Here is a 20,434-nt window from a genome sequence, read left to right on the forward strand (position 1 = left end):
GACCATTAGCTTGTGAGGTGTACACTTGATTATGTACAGGTTACAGTGATAATACTGGGATAGGGATGAGGTAGAGCACATCCTTGATTGCTTGTCATCCTGTCAGTACAGCTGGGAGATTGTTCATAGGATCAACCGCTGGCTTGTCAGATGTAGACTTAATTTTGTACAGGTTAGAGTGATATACTGGAATAGGGGAGGAGGGCGGAGCACAGCGTTGATGTGAATTAGAATACCCTTGTACTGTTACAGCATTATCTCCCTTTGATGCTTTTTTGGTTGATTTATCATTGAAAATGTGATGGACTTGAAGTCGGGATGAAGACCTTAGAAGTTTAGATAATTTAACTGCACAAGTTTGTTTAGTGATGTAGTTAGACTAAACTATAGTTACATAGATTACGTTAACAGCTTGTCATAGTTATTAAATTCCTATTTGTTCTAACTAAAGGATAGTGTTTTTATTTGCATATCACAATAATGTAATAAGTTTGTATGTGTCTTCTGCTACATTTGCTGGCACTGCAGGAACTCTTCAGTTGATGCACAGATATTTGTCATCAGTTACTGTGAGTTGCTTGACATTTTAGATTGCTTCAGTCTTGATGGAGACTCATGAAAAGTGTGATTTATGTTGATTGTAAGGGTTTCTCACTCAGATGGTTAAGGTGTCTGAATATGGAGGTAAGGTAGGCATGCTGGTTTTATTGATGTGAGATACTCTCGGGATCAGGATGTGGGATACACACATGATAAGGATATAGGATGCTCTCATGATCAGGATGTGGGATATTCTCATGATTAGGATGCAGAATACTCTCATAAGGATGTGGGATACTCTCATGATAAGGATGAAGGATAATCTCATGATAAGGGAATGAGTGAGTGAGTGAGTTAAGTTTTACTCCGCTTTTAGCAATATTCCAGCAATATCACGGCGAGGGACACCAGAAAATGGGCTTCACACATTGTACCCATGTGGGGAATCGAACCCGAGTCTTCGGTGTGACAAGCAAACGCTTTAACCACTAGGCTACCCCACCGCCTTCTCATGATAAGGATGCAGGATACTCTCATGATAAGGATGTGGGGTGGGATATATACACTCATGATAAGGATGTGGGATACTCTCATGATAAGGATGTGGGATACTCTCATGATAAGGATGTGGGATATACTTGTGATAAGGATGTGGGATATTCTCCAGATATGAATGTGGGATACTCTCATGATGACGATGTGGGATACGCTCATGATGTGGGATGCACTTGTGGTCAGGATGTGGGATACCCTCGTGATAAGGATGTCATGATAAGGGTATTGGATAGTCTCTCGATAAGGATGAGGGATACTCTCATGATTAGGATGTGGGATACTCTCATGATAAGGATGTGGGATACTCTCATGATATTGATGGTGGATACCCTTAGGACATGGTGAGGGTCTTGTATATTTCTGATACAAATCACATGTTTCTCAATCAGGCTGGAATAGCACAGAAGTGGGAGGCAGCCGGCATGTCATCAACAGATGGAGAATACGTGGAGTTCGGACACTCAGTGTTCCTGGATGGACCCGTTGAGGTGAGCGATCATGAAATCATTCAGCGTTAAATACAAAGTTTCTTCATCTTAACATATGTTCCAAACAAACCTAACACACACTTGAATTCAGCTGGTGTTGAAAGTCGGCTGATGCAGATAGCTGTAAGTATGATGTATGTTGAAGGCTTGGCTGTGTGACGTGGAGAGGACAATGCGATGGACATTGAAGGAGGTTCTCAAGAACTGCCGTATAGCACTGAAGAAGAGCCTCACAAAGAGAGACAAGTGGATCAAAGAGTGGCCAGGACAGGTATTACAACAATAAAAATCTTAATATACTACCCATCAAAAGTTTAAACTCACTTAAATCATTCACGTTTCATCAAAAATTGATTTCTTCACTAACCTGAGGGAACCATGTGCAAACCTTTTGCAGAGGATTTGCATGAGAACCATGCATCAAATTGCTGAAAAGAATGTGCAAATATGGTGCATATGAAAAGCTGTATTTGGTGTAAAGTTTTGTTTAGAATTCACCAATTTCCACTGATCCACTGACTTTAACTATTTATTGAAGTAACAACAATATTTTCAATGTTACAAATTTGTTTTTCAATAGACCAGTTCATGTGTAAACAGGTCCTCTAAACATTAGTATGGAATATTTGGAACAGTCGACTTGAATAAGTGGCTACATGTACCGTTGTTTAGTCTAAACTTTTGATGGATATGTAGTATAATATGCATACTCATATATCAATCCTTTTCTATACCCTAAGCATGGATAACTCGGCAGTCCAATAACATTCTGAACTTCCTAGGAAATTTGAGGTGTTCTGCAGTAGAAGTACAAATATGAACACCTGGCTAGCTATTCTCGAATGTACGTAGCCCTACGAACTTCTTAGACCTATTCGTAACACATTGGGTATGATCAAAGTTACGAATTTTTAAGACTACAAAGGTTTCCAGAATAAGAGCCCTGGTTCACTTTGTTCTTTCCTCCAGGATCAGCAGACACAATGTGTTATATGAAAAATTAAGGGCACAGTGTCACACGTTTTTGATAATGTTTTGGTTTGCTATATATATTGGAGCATTTGCACTCACTTTAGATTCCTATTGATACAGTAAAAGACTTATTATCCCTGAAATCGATAACTGAAACTATGTGGCAAACAGCCTCAAAACAGATAGCACCTGCCATATATGAAATTTAAACCATTGCTTCGTAAGTGGGAAACTGTTGCAGATGGTGTTGTCAGCCCTCAATCACAAGGTGCAATATAAGACATTTGTAAAGAGCAATGTTGCTTTAATTCATTCAAACTCTTAAAATTCATATTTCAAAATCAATATGTATTTTTTTTCGGAATAAGTTATATGATAGCTTTGCTGGGGCTGATAGTATTAATGAGAGAAATACAATATGATTTTTAGAGAAGTATGTCAGTATAGTGTGCCTTGAAGACACAACTGATTCACACATATATTACACCAGACATTTGGAGGATGTTGTATTGAATTAACAAGAGTCAAAGGACATCTGAAGTGTTCAGTCAACGACGTATGGATTTCTCAATAAGATATGTGAAATTTGTACCTTATGTGCAGGCAACATAGGCCTGTGACTCAGACCTGTCACTGTCCTGCCAAAGTGTTAATTGTATATGGCCTCTTACAGATGTGTATAACATCCAGTCAGATCCAGTGGACACAGGATGTGACCAAAGCCTTGACCACTACAAAGGAACGGGGAGACAAGAGGGCACTGAAGAGTATGAAAAAGAAACAGGTACAAAATAGCACTTGGTGGTGGACTGGTTGTTATATAGTTTTATGGCGACTTGGACCAGAAGTAGTGTCTATTTGCTCTCAATGTAACACTTGGTAATTATACTGAGTTATGTCCCTTTGTTACACCAGAATCCCTAGCACTGTGTGTTGCTGTGCTTCTTTGAAGTGGGAAACACATGCATCATTGTGGACTTTCTGCCATCATATATGACTGACATCCATTCCCTTTGTTTGTTGATTAACCAGTAAAATAAAAAATACAGAATATATATATTTATATACACACACATACATGCATGCACGCACATACACAGTACTGCCAAAGCAAAAGATTGCTTTCTTAGCAAAAATAGTCCAACAAGTTTGTAGATGACAAATATAGCTGAAACGTTTTGTCATTGCCACCAATCTTAAGCAAAATTTACTGGGACATATATTTGTAAAAATAAATCTTCACATGGTATGAGGTTCATGTTTAACCTTCTTGCGACAGGTTGCCATGTTAAACAAGATGTCAGAAGCTATTCGAGGAAACCTGACCAAAATTCAGCGTCTCAAGATCGTGGCCTTGGTAACAATCGAGGTCCATGCTCGAGACATCATTGAGAAGCTGACCAAGTCCGGATGTTCTGATGTGACTGCCTTTGAGTGGCTCAGTCAGCTGCGAGTCTACTGGGATAAGGTAGGAACTTTAATGCTTATTGTCTCCCCATCATGTTCGTCTATCTTCAACCAACTCTCACATTAGTTTCCAGTTACCAAGGGGATGAAGAAAAAACAGTGGGCACTGCGCTTGACACAGCTCCAGTAAACTTTAATAATCAACTTGAACAAACATTAATTTCACTTGACCACTATTTGTTTTCTTTTGCAAATAATCTTTATCAATTGGTAGCAATTGCATTTATATTTCATCATCAAAATACACATATCAAATCATTTCAGTAGTTTGGCACTACTATATGATGGTAAAGTTTAAGGTGATTATTTTAGTTGACTGACTGGAGAATTCCACATGACTCAGACTGTGGGCAATGGTATTTTTGAATATAAAACCTATGAGTCCAACCCTTCTTCAGGATATGAGTATTGATGTGTGCTTGTACACTGGTTTCATTGAGGTATTGAAATATTTTATTTCCTGATATAAGTTTTGTTTATAGCTGGACATCAATTAATAAATAAAACATCTTGCCTTAAATTTTATTCCTTAATCTCCTAATCAGCACTGACTGGAAATGATACTGTAAATATTCTCATCTTTGCCAAAGCTGACACAAACACACATTCAACACCTGCTTAGTGTGGTGTAAAAAAACAAATAAGCAAGTGGATATTTTCTTTTCATTAGATATATGTTTCTCTGTGTTCCTGCAGGAGATTGATGACTGCGTGGTCCGTCAGACCAACACTCAGTTCCAATACGGCTACGAGTATCTCGGAAACTCTGGTCGTCTGGTCATCACCCCTCTGACAGATCGCTGCTACATGACCTTGACGACTGCCCTTCACCTTCACCGTGGTGGTAGTCCCAAGGGGCCTGCAGGTACTGGTAAGACAGAAACCACAAAGGATCTTGGGAAGGCTCTCGGCATGTACGTCATCGTCGTCAACTGCTCTGAGGGTCTGGATTTCAAGTCTATGGGCAGAATGTTCTCTGGCTTAGCACAGGTAGGATGTTCCAACTGGTAACAGTTAAATAAACGTCTGTGGGCTAATGAATTGACTCCAGTGGTAATAGGAATTCAATTTTTAAAGCACCAATTCCTCACTGAACTGTATGATCAGAACTCAAGATATGTATGTTAGCATCAATAAGGAAACTCTGTCAGTAGTGTTACTGCCTAGTCAATAACTGATATCTATTGAAAGTCAGTAAGCTTATTGACTGAGTCATTAGTGAGTGAGTGAGTTTAGTTTTACACCACACTCAGCAACATTCCAGCTATATGGCGGCGGTCTGTAAATAATTGAGTCTGGACCAGACAATCCAGTGATCAACAACATGAGCATCGACCTGCGCAATTGGGAACCGATGACATGTGTCAACCAAGTCAGCGAGCCTGACCACCCGATCCTGTTAGTCATCCCTTACGACAAGCATAGTCGCCTTTTATGGCAAGCATGGGTTGCTGAAGGCCTATTCTACCCTAGACCTTCACGGCTTGAGTCATTAAGGATACTGCCTGAACTTTATAGTAGGCAGTAGTGTTACTCAAATGTATTTATTACGAGTACACATTGAAAAGTTGAAATTTATTGTCTCACCTCACATATACATTTTAGTCAGTAAAATGGCAGAGTTTCGTTATTGATGCTAACATATACGTATGAAAATAGTTCAGTTGTGTAACTGAAACTTTGTTGAAGTAGACCTTTTGAAAGAATGTGCCATGATGTCTTGAGAATCAGGTGCAGTTTGTTTGATGGGTACTGCAGCAGAGGTGATGAAGTGATGATGCAGATGATTGTACTGTAATTACTGTCGCTTCTTCATCCCAGACTGGGGCCTGGGGCTGCTTTGACGAGTTCAACCGTATCAACATTGAGGTGTTGTCAGTGGTGGCCCAGCAGATCCTCTCCATCCTCAGTGCTCTGGCTGCCAACTCACAGAGATTTGTGTTTGAAGGGCGAGAGATTGACCTCGTCTGGTCCTGTGGCATCTTCATCACCATGAACCCAGGTCAGTGTCAGAGCATCCTCCGTATCCCAACGTTCTCCGTATCCCAGTATTGGGGTAGACCAACACGTCAGTGTGGACTAATGAATTGCGATCTAATCCAAAAGCTAGTAAACATAAAGTGCCAGAGGTTCAAAAATATGCTTTAAAGCTACTGGCCACAGGGCAAGTGACTTTAAGAAAGTTACTTGTCCTGACTAATTTTCCACTTGTCCTGATTTTTATGATATAATCATGATGATGTAATTATGAAAGAATAAGTTAACATGGTATTTGATGATAATGTTTATTGGAGTATGCTATTATTTAAAAGGGATAAACAGCAAAGAAAGAAAATCTACTTTATGATCATTGTGAAATTTAAGGAGATTTTGAGGAGATATGAAATGAAATCCAACTCTATTGGCAAGTTTCTAGTAGCCCACAGACAGATTCCATCAGCTGATGGACCAAAACGACAACTAACATGTCCCCCCCTTGAATGCTCTGAAAACTCATTGAAATTCTTGTTATAATAAAAACCAACCATGAGAGGTTTTTGCAGAATTTGATCCCGAAAAATATGAAAGTTGTTTAACAAACTATCATTAAAATATTAAAACAGTTCACTATTTGTTACGAGGGAGGAGTGTAGAGAAAGGGACTGTCAGGTGTGTGAGAAAGCATGGAGACAGCACAGAACATGTTAAAGAATAAATAACTTTATTGGCACTTGTACATGTGCTTTTCAAACACCAGGCTGTCCCTTTCTCTGCACTCCCTCGTTTCAGAAATTCACCCCTTTTATCATGATATACCTGAAAAATAATCTAAACAACATTCAAGCAAACTCATTCTTATTCTGGGGAGGTGGGGTAGCTTGGTTTTCAGAGTGCTCACTCATCGATCTGAAACTCTGGGTTCGATTCCCCACATGGGTATTGTGTGTGAAACCCATTTTTGTGTCCCCCACCTTGATATTGCTGGAATGTTGTTAAAAGTGGCATAATACTCACCCACTCACTCACTCACTCACTCACTCACTCACTCACTCACTCACTCACTCACTCACTCACTCACTGAATGACTGACTGACTGACTCACTCACTCTTACTCTTGCACTCAGGTTACGCTGGACGTACAGAGCTGCCGGACAACCTCAAGTCCATGTTCAGACCCATCGCTATGGTGGTGCCAGATTCCAACTTGATTGCTGAAATCATCCTGTTTGCCGAAGGCTTCAACAACACCAAGCTGCTGGCCAAGAAAGTGTTCACCATGTACTCTCTAGCCACTCAGCAGTTGTCCAAACAAGACCACTACGACTTCGGTCTCCGAGCTCTGGTGTCTGTGCTCCGATATGCTGGCAAGAAGAAGAGGTCCAACCCTCACATGTCTGATGAAGAGGTACGTGCTTGCTCAAAAGGTGGAAATTATGCTGGTACTCAGTCCTTAAAAGCACAGTCACGTTTTTTCAACACTGGTTTGGTCTATGATATATATAACTGGACATATGCATTAACATTAGCTTCCTTTTGATGCAATAAAAGACATATCCTTGCGACTTGCCTGAAATTGATAATTGACACTTTCAGGCAGATAGCTTGCAGAGAGATAACACTTGCCATATATGGAATGTAAACGATTGCTCCATACGTGGGAAACTGTTGCATGTGGTGCTTGCCTCAATGACAAGTTGCGTTGTAGGATATTCTTAAAGATAATTTAAGGGACATAATTCTATGTGATTCACTTCCTGTAAAGTTTTGTCTGTAAAGGGCGCAAGAGTCAATTTAATGCAATGTTGCATTATGTCAACTTTTTCACTTTAGTAATTTTTTTCAGAATTAATTATATGGTAGCTTTACTAGGTATTGATAGTTAGTATTCATGAGAGAAATGCAGTATTCTTTTAGAGAGGTGTGACATCATAGTGTCCCTTGAAATATGGAAGAGGGATTCTGAGCATGTAAAATATTGCATGTGATATATCAGTCTAAAACCAGACCAAACTGTTTTTTGTTCAACTTGCACTTTAGAGAGTGATAAAGACCTAATGTTGATGTCAGCTGAAATACCGAAACTATGAAACTGATGTTTCATTTGAAGCAAAATCTGGTGAATCAGATGACTCCCAATATGCATGTATGTGAGATTTGTTCCTTAACACTTGAATATTTCTTGATGCATTCTACAAGCATGTGATCAAGTTGAAGCAAAAATATTTTGCATATCCTGTGAATGACAAATTTAGATGTTGATTCAATAACTCTACATTCTTATTCAGTAACCTGATGAACTATGAACTGCAAGAAGCAGCTCTGAAATGCCATTGAACAAAGTGATTCATTAAAATGGTCACATATGTCTGAAATACTGGTCTTTAAGTACTATTACATAAAGTCACTTAAATTAAAACTGTAGATATACACAAAATATACACTTCTGGGTGGATAATTCTTACTTCCTGGGACAGTGGGGTAGTCAAGTGGTTAAAGCATTCACTAGTCATGCAGGGGACTTTAGCTTGAGTCCTCACATGGGTACGATGTGTCAAGCCTATTTCTGGTGTCCCCGGCGTGATATTGCAGAAATATTGCTAAAAGCGACATATAACCACACTGACTCACTCACTGTTATGTCCTGAAGAGTTATTTAAAAAAACTGCTATGTGCTGTTTGTTTCAGATTCTGCTGCTGTCAATGAAGGACATGAACATCGCCAAGCTGACGTCCGTTGATCTGCCGCTGTTCAATGGCATCATGATGGATCTGTTCCCAGGAGTTGAAACACCAGTTGTTGACAACTCAAAGGTGAGCTTTGTGAGACATCATGATGGATCTGTTCCCAGGAGTTGAAACACCAGTTGTTGACAACTCAAAGGTGAGCTTTGTGAGACATCATGATGGATCTCTTCCCAGGAGTTGAAACACCAGTTGTTGACAACTCAAAGGTGAGCTTTGTGAGACATCATGATGGATCTGTTCCCAGGAGTTGAAACACCAGTTGTTGACAACTCAAAGGTGAGCTTTGTGAGACATCATGATGGATCTGTTCCCAGGAGTTGAAACACCAGTTGTTGACAACTCAAAGGTGAGCTTTGTGAGACATCATGATGGATCTGTTCCCAGGAGTTGAAACACCAGTTGTTGACAACTCAAAGGTGAGCTTTGTGAGACATGTGAGGTCTTACTGGAGGCCTGTTGGTCTAGTGGTTAAAGTGCTTGCTGAGTCCTGTTCTTCATCACAAGCATTTGGTGTAAGCAAACTCGCCATTTTCACAATATCGACTATTTAAGTAGGTTTTGGGTTGAATCCCCTCTCGGATTTGAACCCACACCCTCAGAGTCAGGCACCTCATCACTGGCACACAAAGTCAGCCGTCTAACTTGCTCAGTCTGAGTGATGAACACTCACAGTAATAGCCCAAATGCATCACCGTCCATTTTTTTTCTTGCAGCTAAAGAAGGCCATCATGGCTGAACTGAAGGAGCACAGTCTGCAGGTGAATGAACACACAATTACCAAGATCATCCAGCTGTACGAGACAAAGACTTCTCGTCATGCCGTCATGATTGTGGGCAGTACGCAGGCAGGCAAGACAGTCTACTGGAGGATCTTGCAGTCAGCAATGACCAGGCTGAATAAGGAAGGCGACGCTGGCTATCAACAAGTTAAGGTGAGATGATTTATTTTGTATTTACTCTGATTCACCATCTTGCACCTCCCTTTACACTGTGAGAGGACAAGGTTGTGTAAAACAATTTGCCTTTCAGAGTTGTATCCCTTGAGTAGAGGGTCACATAGTGTTTCTGAGTTAATCAGCACCATTCTCGTGTTGATAGGTTTTACCGAAGTGATGATGTAAGTTGTATGCTTCTTCCTTCTGCACCATTCTTGACCTGCATCCCTTCACTTTCCACTTCAGTTTCCTACCATAGTTCGCTGAGTCACTGTGATGTAACAGAAATATAGTTCAGAGTAGGGATGAACCCAACTGACTCTCTCACTCCCTCAGTCAAACTATGACAGAACTGAAAAACTTATGAGCGTGGCTTTAATTCCAAACTCCAGAGGCAGGTATTTTCTAGGTGTTTTAGAGGCTGCAATTTGCTGTACAGGGTTGCATCCCTTAGATGTACCTGGAACCGATGATCATCTTTTACCTGCAGTTTACCTTGATGATGTTTCCAGTTTTGACAGAGGATCTTAGATTCCAGATTGGATGGCCCCTGAGGATCCTTGAAAAGTTTGACATTGGCAAACTCTGTGTGCCCTAATAGTGTGCTGTGCTTGATTTTTAGTCTCTATTTCATTTTGTAACATTTAATTATTTACAGGTTACACTGGGAATATTAGTTACTGCAGCATTAAAGAAAGTCTGTTTATTCTGTGTGTTGGTGAGAATACAAGACTGTCATGGCTGACATCTATGTTCTAACTTTAGGACTTCCCACTGAATCCCAAAGCTCTCTCCCTGGGTGAGCTGTACGGAGAGTTTGACCTCAGCACAAATGAATGGACAGACGGGGTCTTGTCCAGCGTGATGAGGCAGACATGTGCAGGTCAGTTGGTCAAGATGAGCAGTCTTGACAACTAAAATTGCAGGCGCATAGCAAGCCAGTGTTTTTGTGTAATCCTGATAGGTTGCAAAGTTTTATATTTAGATAGTATTGAAGGCATGCAGAAGTCCTAGAAACTCTCAGGTGTCAAGCCTTGAAACACAGTCACTTATTCAAGGGCTGTCTGAGTTCAGTGTTACTAAACTTCACCGATTTGTGACCTGAACTTTATCCACAGGACCACTTGCCACACATGCATGTGCAGTGACTGTTTGCACTGTTCTTCCTACCATTGTGTTCCCCTAGGTGTGTTAAGTATGTCATCCTGTACCTATAACAAGACGATACTTTTTTAAACATCTTTTCTCGGTGTTGGGTATGAAAAAGTTGGAAGCAGGGGATTAAGTGTTGTGTATAGCACAGTGCACACTGTCCAGTTCAGACCGGCTTGGGACCAACAAAAAAGTCTGATTTAGACAGCAGTACGAGTTACACAGACATTTCCCATAAAGAATGATTACGTCAGGACCATAGCTTCCTTTGGGTATATACAGCAATCCGAGTAGGAGAGATCCCAAGTTGGACAGATTACACTGAATTTTATAGATTAATCCTGTGTTTGAGTGAATTTGCACTACATCATTCTTACTTGGAGATGAACAGATTATTTTCACAAAGCATCATTCTGCAGATGAAAAACCTGAGGAGAAGTGGATCGTATTTGACGGGCCTGTCGACACGCTGTGGATCGAGAGTATGAACTCTGTGATGGACGACAATAAGATTCTAACGCTGATCAATGGAGAGCGAATCTCGATGCCCGAACAGGTGTCGCTCTTGTTTGAGGTCGAGGACCTTGCAGTCGCATCTCCAGCCACTGTTTCGCGAAGTGGCATGGTGTATGCTGATTACAAAGACCTCGGCTGGCAGCCATTTGTGGAGTCCTGGCTGAAGAAAAAACAAGATAAGGTAGTGTGTTGGGAACATTACATTGGGTTCGTTACAATCAATCAGTCACCAAAAAATATTGGTTAGCATCATTTATGATATTTTCCTGATTATTTCTGTTAATGCACAAAAAACGTAAGTGCCTTGGGGCTTTTTGGGGCAAATTGGACATATTGTGTTTTTGCAAATTCCTCATCTTTAAAGGATGACTAGTATGTTTGGCAGATAAATTTCTTGGAGTCTTTTAGATAAATCAAGTCATGACTGGGAACAAGTTTGTAGTGCTCACGAAATGTAGCAGATAACACCAACCTTGTGAAAATATTGTTAATGGAAACAAATGTTACAGTATTGTTTGTGCTTGATTATGACAAAACACGACCGACAGCTTGGTCATTTAGTCACTGTGACCATTCCTTGATTATGTCAATTAACTGGACCACCAGCAATTTTTGGGCATCCAATGTACTTTATCTTCATTAAGTTATCTTCAGACTCCAAAACATTGTCACCTTCCATTCAGAATGCTGATTTCAAAGGTTTTTAGAAACATTTTCCCAACATTTGAACACAAGCAATTCTTAGACTGAAGCTAATTTGCTCAGATATGAAAACCGAACTTCAGATGCTGCGTAGAAACAGTGACCTTTGTCAGACTTGGTCATAATGAGATCTTCACTTGAAATCTCATAAAAGTGTGAGAAAGAACCAACACTTACTTAGCTGTCATTCTCTTGAAGATATGTGGTGCTTTTCATGCTAACATTTTCAGGCTTCAGTTGCTGTATTTTTGTCACATCAAGTTAGAGCAAAAAAGCTGAGAATCCCTTCTTTGACATAGTTGTGGTGCTTGATAGTCCTCTTCTTTTTGTAGGCCCTGATCGAAGAACTTCGTCGCTTGTTTGACAAATTCATTGTCAAAATCCTAGACTTCAAGAAAGCCAACTGCAAAGAGTTGATCCCCATTGCTGAACTCAATGGTGTGTCTTCTCTGTGCAAACTGTTTGACAGTTTGGCAACGCCAGAAAATGGGGTAATAATTTAACTATTTTTGTAATAATATTCTTCAGCTTTAATGCCAGTTTGTAACTGTTTGAGAAAAAGAGCCCAAGTTCATGTATGAACAAAAACATTGCTACACAACATCAATATACAGAGAAGTTGCCTGTATGACTTCTGATGATGTTATCTGGCTGAGTGTCCTCTCACTGGAAGCATGGTGGCAGGGTGGCCTAGTTGTTAAAGTTTTCACTTGCCCTACTGAAGACCTGGTTTGAACTGGGTACAAAGTGTAAAGGCAGTTTTTCATATCTACTCATCATGATGTTGCTGAAAGCAGCAATCTGATCTGTGGGTAAAATTAGTTCCTACATTCTAAAGCATATGCAAGTGTATGTGACGGCCGGAACTCATTTGGATCCTGTGATGATGGTCTTTAGAAAATAACTTTTTGTCCGCCAGGTGGACTCGAGTGATACCGAGAACTTTGCCCGAATGGTGGAGCTGTGGTTCCAGTTCTGTATGATCTGGTCCATCTGCTGCTCCATCGATGAAGATGGGAGGAAGAAGATCGACAACTACATCCGTGAAACAGAGGGCACCTTCCCCAACAAGGACACTATCTACGAGTACTATGTGGACCCTAAGAACAAGACATGGGTACACTGGGAAGACAGGCTGAAGGGTGGATGGAAGTTTAATCCAGCGTGAGTATTTCTCATTACTTTGTGCCATCATCAGTGTTTTCCCCAATACAAGTCAAATGGATGCTTCCCAAAAGCACAAGTTCTATTTAGAACATGAGTAAGTATATTGCAATAACTTCCTTATGCAAGGTATATATTAGAGTGATTGAATTATTATTTTTAGCAATGAATCAGTGTGTGCTTCATCTCAAGGTGCCTTCTGAGGATTTCCAAAAGCAAGACTTTTCTTTAGAGGCCCATGAGCTTCCATTGTTTTTCAATATTTCCAACTTTCTGGTATTGCTTCGAATGGAGGAAAGGTGGCTATAACGGATCTGAACAGTAGACTACAAGGGAGCCTTGGATACAGTATAGGTTTGGAGGAGGGTGACATGAATGTAGACAATGATGCCTTAAGCAACGTTGATGATGAAGACCCTTTCGGTGAAATTGAGCTGTTTGACTGACTTATTAGAAACTCCACGGATGATGGTGCGAATGGTGTCGACTGCGACAATCCTTTCTGTGATGGATTGGCGTGTTTGAACCCCATAGTTCTTGTGACCAATTTTTAAACATTTCAAAGTTTACAAGAGTTATGTTAGAGTTTGAATGCATTCTGTTTCACTGCAAAATTTGTAAAGTAATGTTAAAAAGATTATTGTCACTTTATATCAGTTTCCGAATAAAAGCCCATGTTTCCAAATTAAATTAAATTACACCCATCTGGTGTCAAAGTTTACTTGTCAAAATCCCTATTTTCCGTGTAGAAGACCTGGGCTTGCTGGTATGAGGTGCTTGCATGTTGACGATCTTGTGAGCATCTCAACCCTGTCCGGGTGCTCATTCGCTGCAATTTGATCTGAGCCAGTTTCGCACCTATGGCCTGAGGTGAAACCACTAGTGTTACGTCTAACATTTATATATTTCAGTTAGGGCATTTGTACAGGTTTCGACTGTGGACGTGGACGTGGACGTGGACGTGGACGTGTCAATTGGGTGTCTGAGAAGATCTAGATAAATTTCATATATACATTATTATAATTTTGTTTGGTTTCATGGTTTCAGTCTGCCGTTCTTCAAGCTGATTGTGCCTACAGTGGACATGGTGCGCTACGAATACCTGACTCAGCATCTCATCGACAACAACCATCCTGTGATGCTGGTGGGCCCGGTTGGAACGGGGAAGACATCTGTTGCGGAATCGACCATTGGCAAACTGGATGCCAAGGTGTACAGCATCCTCTCTGTCAACATGTCCGCACAGGTGAGTGGACATGGAGTTCTGTTGCTACAGTAGAGATCTTGGTTTGGGTGGGTGTATGTGCTGCTCAGAAGAGGGCTGTATGTTACTTGGAATGGGGTTTGGCTACAGTACTCAGTAGTGCAGGATCTATAACGGTATGGTTTAACTGTATACCACTCAGTAAACAAAATGTGTTCTGCCCACAGACTTCATCGAACAATGTACAAGATATCATTGAGAGTCGTGTAGAGAAGCGCACCAAAGGTGTGTATGTGCCTATCGGTGGCAAGAAGCTGATCACTTTCATGGACGACTTCAACATGCCAGCCAAGGACACCTTCGGGTCCCAGCCTCCTCTTGAACTCATCAAACTCTGGTTGGACTATGGATTCTGGTACGACCGAACCAAGCAGACTGTCAAATACATCAAGGTATGGCAGCAACTGACTGTTTGAATTCAGGTTGACAAGGCGCTAATATTTTAAGTGGTCTAAGAGGTTGAAACGTGGTCCAATAAGACCAAGTGGTTTGACCTTTTGAAATTCCTGATGCAAAGATGGTCTTCATAGTCTTGCTAGTATCAAGAGAGTTAGTCCGTGGATTGTTTGTTGGAACGTCTGATTCTTCTTCATGCCCTGTTCAAAGCATCTCCAGTTATACTGCACATCAGTTCTCCACTCAGGTATGATCAATACCCAGGAGCTGTTTGTATGAGTGAGTGAGTGAGTGAGTGAGTGAGTGAGTGAGTGAGTGAGTTTGGTTTTATGCCTCACACAGCAATATTCCAGCTTTATGGTGACAGTCTGTTAATAATCAAGTCTGGATCAGACAGTCCAGTGATCAACAGTATGAGCATCAATCTATGCATTTGGGACATGATGGCATTGGGCGGTGGGGTAGCCTAATGGTTAAAGCGTTCACTTGTCACGCCGAAGACCGGGGTTCCATTCCCCACATGGGTACAATGTGTGAAGCCCATTTTCTGGTGTCCCTCGCCGTGATATTGCTAGAATATTGCTAAAAAGCGACATAAAACTAACCTCACTCACTCACTCACTCACTCATGACGGCATGTGTCAACCATGTCAGCGTGTCTGACCACCTGATCCATGACTAACATGGGTTCCTGAAGACCAATTCTTAACTGGATCTTCACGGGCAGGAGCCATTTATTCTTAAACTTGTGTCTGGCACAAGTTAACAATTACTCTATGACATCACTTCTTTGAGTGATCGTCATTCATCACTTGTGTCAGTATATGGTAGTGAGATGTATGGTATTTGTGTTGCCAGGACATGCTGTTGTGTGTTGCTATGGGTCCTCCAGGTGGCGGCAGGATGGTCATCTCACGCCGACTACAGAGTCGCTTCAACCTTATCAACATGACCTTCCCACAGGTAACACCACCATCCTTGTGGGCATCTCTTTACATGTTCATCCCTCAGTTGGAGAGTATTAGGCTTATAGATAAACCTACAAATATCTACAGACAGCTTTTATGGTCCTCAAAATTCGGCTTATACACAGTAATATAGGGTACATGATGTCATATGATAATTATCTTGGATATTTGTATGGAATATAAAATGATGATTATTATTCGTTATAGAAGACCAAATCATGGTCATGTTTATGATAATTTATCGGCTATGATAAACAAGCCAGAAGTGAAACTGAAAATGGAAGCAGAAGAACGTAAGCTGGGCATGTGCAGAAACAGCAATAAAGACAAACAGACAGACAACATGTGTGGGTGAAAAGGTGTGAATGAGTGCACCTGTTACTTTAAACGTAAGAAAATATTGACACGCTAATTATCTCCAACCATTCATACTTCAGGAATCGGAAATCAAACGCATCTTCGGCAGCATGATCAACCAGAAGCTGCAGGACTTTGAGGAGGAAGTGAAACCAATTGGGGACATCATGACGCAGGCCACCATTGAGATGTATCAGACCATTGTAGCCAAATTCCTCCCCACACCCACCAAAATCCACTACCTCTTCAATCTCCGGGACATATCAAGGGTGAGATAAAAATGATAATAATAAGAAGAAGAACGTATTTGTATCATTTTCTGTCCCTTTTTGACAATGTGATTGGAAAGATTCAGGAAAGGCATTCTTAATATACGGACCTCGCCTTTGAAATGTCTCGCTTACATCCCAAGTATACGGTCATGAGCCTTCGCATTGTTCACCGCGCCCTTGGTTTGGCACTTCCTGATCTCTTGGCACAGATCAAGAAACTGCCCAGGTTCTCCACCGGCCTTCTGACATTCTGTGTTGGGAAGTCTCAGTATTCTCTGGAAAGTTCTTGGGGGGTTTGACTAGGCAGTGTTTCCAGGGAGGTCCCATTCGCTGTCTTGATTGCATGTAGAGGGAGCAAGGGCCCTGAGCTGATGATGAGATTTACCAGCCTGACTGTGCCAGAAATTCAATCTGATGAAAGTCATATCTTGGTTCTTGCTTGAAATTGAGTAATTCAGGATTGATCTTTGCTTGTGATAGAACATGTGAAAATGTTTATGTTTGTCAGACGCCTTTCATAAGAAATTGTGCTGACTGTACATGTGTGTTGCCGCAGGTGTTTCAAGGTCTGCTGCGAGCTCACAAGGACTACCACGACACAAGACATGCCATGACAAGATTATGGATCCATGAATGCTTCAGGTAACCTTTCCCCCTTAGAGATAGGGGTGAAACACTATGCTCTTATCATGGTATGGTATTGTACGTATTGTGGTACAAGGTCTTCAGTTCGGTCCATTTCAGTTCTGTATAGTGAGTGAGTGAGTGAGTTTAGTTTTACGCCGCACTCAGCAGTATTCCAGCTATATGGCGGCGGTCTGTAAATAATCGAGTCTGGACCAGACAATCCAGTGATCAACTCATTTCTGTATATATAAGGTATGGTCGTAATACAGAAAATTGACAACAAGAGCCAAACCTTACATTGTAAGTTAATTACATGGACAGATACAACTATAATCTTTGTTATTTAGAATGAACAACAAAACTAAGAACCGTACGCAAACCCCAAATTTTAGAAATGAAACATAAGCTTTATGGATTACAACTTCTTGTTTATTATGTTGAGCAACTTTTCGATGTAGATTCTTACATCATTGCTCAAGCTATTGTTTTAGCTTGATGACAATGCAAGAATCTACATCGAAACCATAGGCAAAATACCACGGTTCTACTGATACCGTGTCATGTTTTCCCCCTATTTAGAGAGTTCAGGTTAGAATACGATATGTCCAGTCATCCTCTCTGTGTCAGGCTTGCTGACTTAGTCAATTGCAGTATACTGCATGGGGGGGATCGTTCATCACTACATCAATCACTGGATTATCTGTGATTGACCATTGCCACACCTGGAATTCATATAGTTTCTTAAAATGTTCTTGAGACACCTAGCAAACATTTGAAATATCAAGTTACCATCTAGAGGAAGAGAAGAATATGGATGCATTCATGTGATCTTGTTTGTTTCATCCAGAGTTTTCTCTGATCGTCTTGTGGATGATAAGGACATGGAGGCATTTGTAGCCATCTTGACAGAGAAACTGGGCAGTCTCTTTGACCAGACCTTCCACAACATCTGCCCCAACAAACAGCCACCTATATTTGGTAAGATTAAAATATCTATTAACTACTTGGGTGATAAACCTACTTTATCCTGCCTCGCACATAAATGTTGTTTTCTGATTGGCTGAGCGCTCTTCTTTTGCGAATGCAAATTGGTAAAAGGGAGATAACTCTAAATCTGTTTATCATGGAGCTGTGGCTGCAAAAAGATATGTACCCTGCTTCAGACAATTCAAAATTAACATTGAGGTGTTTGGTAAGATAAGTATACTTTTTACTGGTCCCTTGGGGTCCATGTGTTTATGTACCCTTGATGTTTGTTTATGTTTCCCTAGTCCTCCTGGCTTAACAAACGTCAAGGATACATCAACCCATGTTCCCTTCATAACCAGTGAACAACTTATACTGTCTAGTTTGAGTGTGAAGCTGAATGAGGTCTCTATTGAGGATAGATTTACAGGGTTATCTGGTCAAGATACATGTACCTTTTAAGGTAGGAGAGCTACAGTAGTTGGCCATAAGTGAGTCATCATTAGTGAAATTCACATAGATTTGCATGTTAATGATTAATTTTCATACATTTAGTTTCGGTCAAATTTGCTTTCAATACTTATGTATCACCAACATAAATCTAGCCCATCTAGACTGGACAGGCCTTTTTTCATACACTTATCATGACTGTATCATTTCTTTAAACTTCACTGGAGTATAAATCTTACAGGTGACTACATCAGCTCGGAGCAGGTGTACGAGGACATACAGGATCTGAGCGCCCTGAAGAAGCACATGTTGGAGATGCTAGATGAGTACAACACCACACCAGGAGTGGTTAGCATGGACCTCGTCCTTTTCAGAGATGCCATCGAACATGGTGAGTCTGATGAGTAGCCACAAAATGATCTCGCCACCGGCTAAATATAGCAATCAAAAAAGATCAGGTGGGACATGTACTGAGAGAACAAAATAAGGGATCACATGAAAGCACAAGTGTTCCTTTATGTTTTCCCAAGGTTTCTTCATAAGCTTTGTCTCACACAACTTGTGAAGAAACCTTGAAAAATATAAAGGAACACAGGTGCTTTCATGTCTTCCCCTTTTTTCCCTCAGTAAATGTTTGGATAGTCAAACGTTCGGATACCTGATTCAAGTCTAGTACACAACACTGCAGTACTATGACAGGTTTTACTCAAACTAACACAAAGTGTTACCTGTTCATTATTAAAATCACAAATTTATGACTTGTTCAGCTTGCAGTGTATTAACTGCATTGATGTTTACCGATAATGAACCTTTGCTATTGTTTGGCAATATGGCTGCCAGATTGAAGAAGCAAAACAAGTACAACTAACTAATCCATTACCGAGAATTGATGTTCGGAGTTGGAGACTGAAGCTTCGGATTAAGGAATCAACAATTGATGTGTTCATATAGTAAACAAGATTGGTTGCAGCTTGAGTCTGTTTGGATGGCATGAGCATTGGATTATTGGGGACTGGACAAATGCGGCCTGACTGTCTATCAGATGTACTGAGTTGTTGACTGATAAATGGCAAAAGTTGACACAGAGGGTGTCACAAAATTTCTTAGGATATACTGTAAAGATGGTAAGGTTCTGGATTATTCCTTTTGGCATGTCTGCAGTGTATCTATGCAGGATCAACATGCAAAATATCTTAAGTTCATTTGCTGCCTCGATGTTTCAGTTTCGAAGATCGTCCGTGTCATCCGCCAGCCCCGAGGGAACATGCTGCTTGTCGGTATAGGTGGCAGTGGGCGCCAGAGCTTGGCCCGTCTTGCTGCACACATATGTGACTACACCACCTTTCAGATTGAGGTCACCAAACACTACAGGAAACAGGAGTTTAGAGATGGTCAGTAGACTTCCATGCACCACTTGACGTCAAACCCTCAAAACCTGTTGCATTATTGTTTGACCAAAGCTTGCATGTTACTGTTTGACCTTGAACTTTGTGTGCTGCCACATGCATTTTCTCTTTTATTCTGACATGTCTCGAAACCTTGGTCATTGCTGGTTGACCTTGAACTTTGTGTGCTGCCATATGCATTTTTTCTTGAACTCTGACATCTCTCTAAACCTTGTACTTTACTGTTTGACCTTGAACTTTGTCTGCTGCCATAAGCATTTTCCACTGAACTCTGATATGTCTCTAAACCATGTACATTACTGTTTGACCTTGAATTTCTGATTGCTTGTGTCATCAGATCTTAAGAAGCTCTACTGGCAGGCTGGGGTGGAGAACAAACAGACATTATTCCTGTTCAACGACACCCAGGTGGTGGAGGAGGGCTTCCTTGAGGACATCAACAACATCCTCAGTAGCGGTGAAGTCCCCAACCTCTACAAGCCCGATGAATTTGAAGAGGTGAGTTGCGCTGG

At 40.9% G+C, this 20,434-nt stretch overlaps 1 protein-coding gene across 1 annotated transcript in view; it reads left to right on the forward strand.

Annotated features, from left to right (window-relative positions):
- The window catches only part of LOC137281365 (dynein axonemal heavy chain 2-like), a 106,805-nt gene that overhangs the window by 37,069 nt on the left and 49,302 nt on the right, over positions 1-20,434 (forward strand). Inside the window, exons 33-54 of the mRNA XM_067812549.1 lie at positions 1,485-1,583; positions 1,729-1,854; positions 3,229-3,339; positions 3,835-4,023; positions 4,719-5,012; positions 5,844-6,024; positions 7,127-7,407; positions 8,688-8,813; positions 9,461-9,679; positions 10,448-10,565; positions 11,254-11,531; positions 12,385-12,543; positions 12,972-13,216; positions 14,264-14,462; positions 14,648-14,872; positions 15,735-15,839; positions 16,282-16,470; positions 17,030-17,115; positions 17,948-18,078; positions 18,758-18,907; positions 19,740-19,907; positions 20,260-20,420. Of these exons, the coding sequence (XP_067668650.1) occupies positions 1,485-1,583; positions 1,729-1,854; positions 3,229-3,339; positions 3,835-4,023; positions 4,719-5,012; positions 5,844-6,024; positions 7,127-7,407; positions 8,688-8,813; positions 9,461-9,679; positions 10,448-10,565; positions 11,254-11,531; positions 12,385-12,543; positions 12,972-13,216; positions 14,264-14,462; positions 14,648-14,872; positions 15,735-15,839; positions 16,282-16,470; positions 17,030-17,115; positions 17,948-18,078; positions 18,758-18,907; positions 19,740-19,907; positions 20,260-20,420 (3,840 nt within the window). The remainder of the gene's footprint in view (positions 1-1,484; positions 1,584-1,728; positions 1,855-3,228; positions 3,340-3,834; positions 4,024-4,718; positions 5,013-5,843; positions 6,025-7,126; positions 7,408-8,687; positions 8,814-9,460; positions 9,680-10,447; positions 10,566-11,253; positions 11,532-12,384; positions 12,544-12,971; positions 13,217-14,263; positions 14,463-14,647; positions 14,873-15,734; positions 15,840-16,281; positions 16,471-17,029; positions 17,116-17,947; positions 18,079-18,757; positions 18,908-19,739; positions 19,908-20,259; positions 20,421-20,434) is intronic.

The sequence above is a fragment of the Haliotis asinina genome, chromosome 4 (genome assembly GCF_037392515.1).
Source record: "Haliotis asinina isolate JCU_RB_2024 chromosome 4, JCU_Hal_asi_v2, whole genome shotgun sequence".
Lineage (NCBI taxonomy): Eukaryota > Metazoa > Mollusca > Gastropoda > Lepetellida > Haliotidae > Haliotis > Haliotis asinina.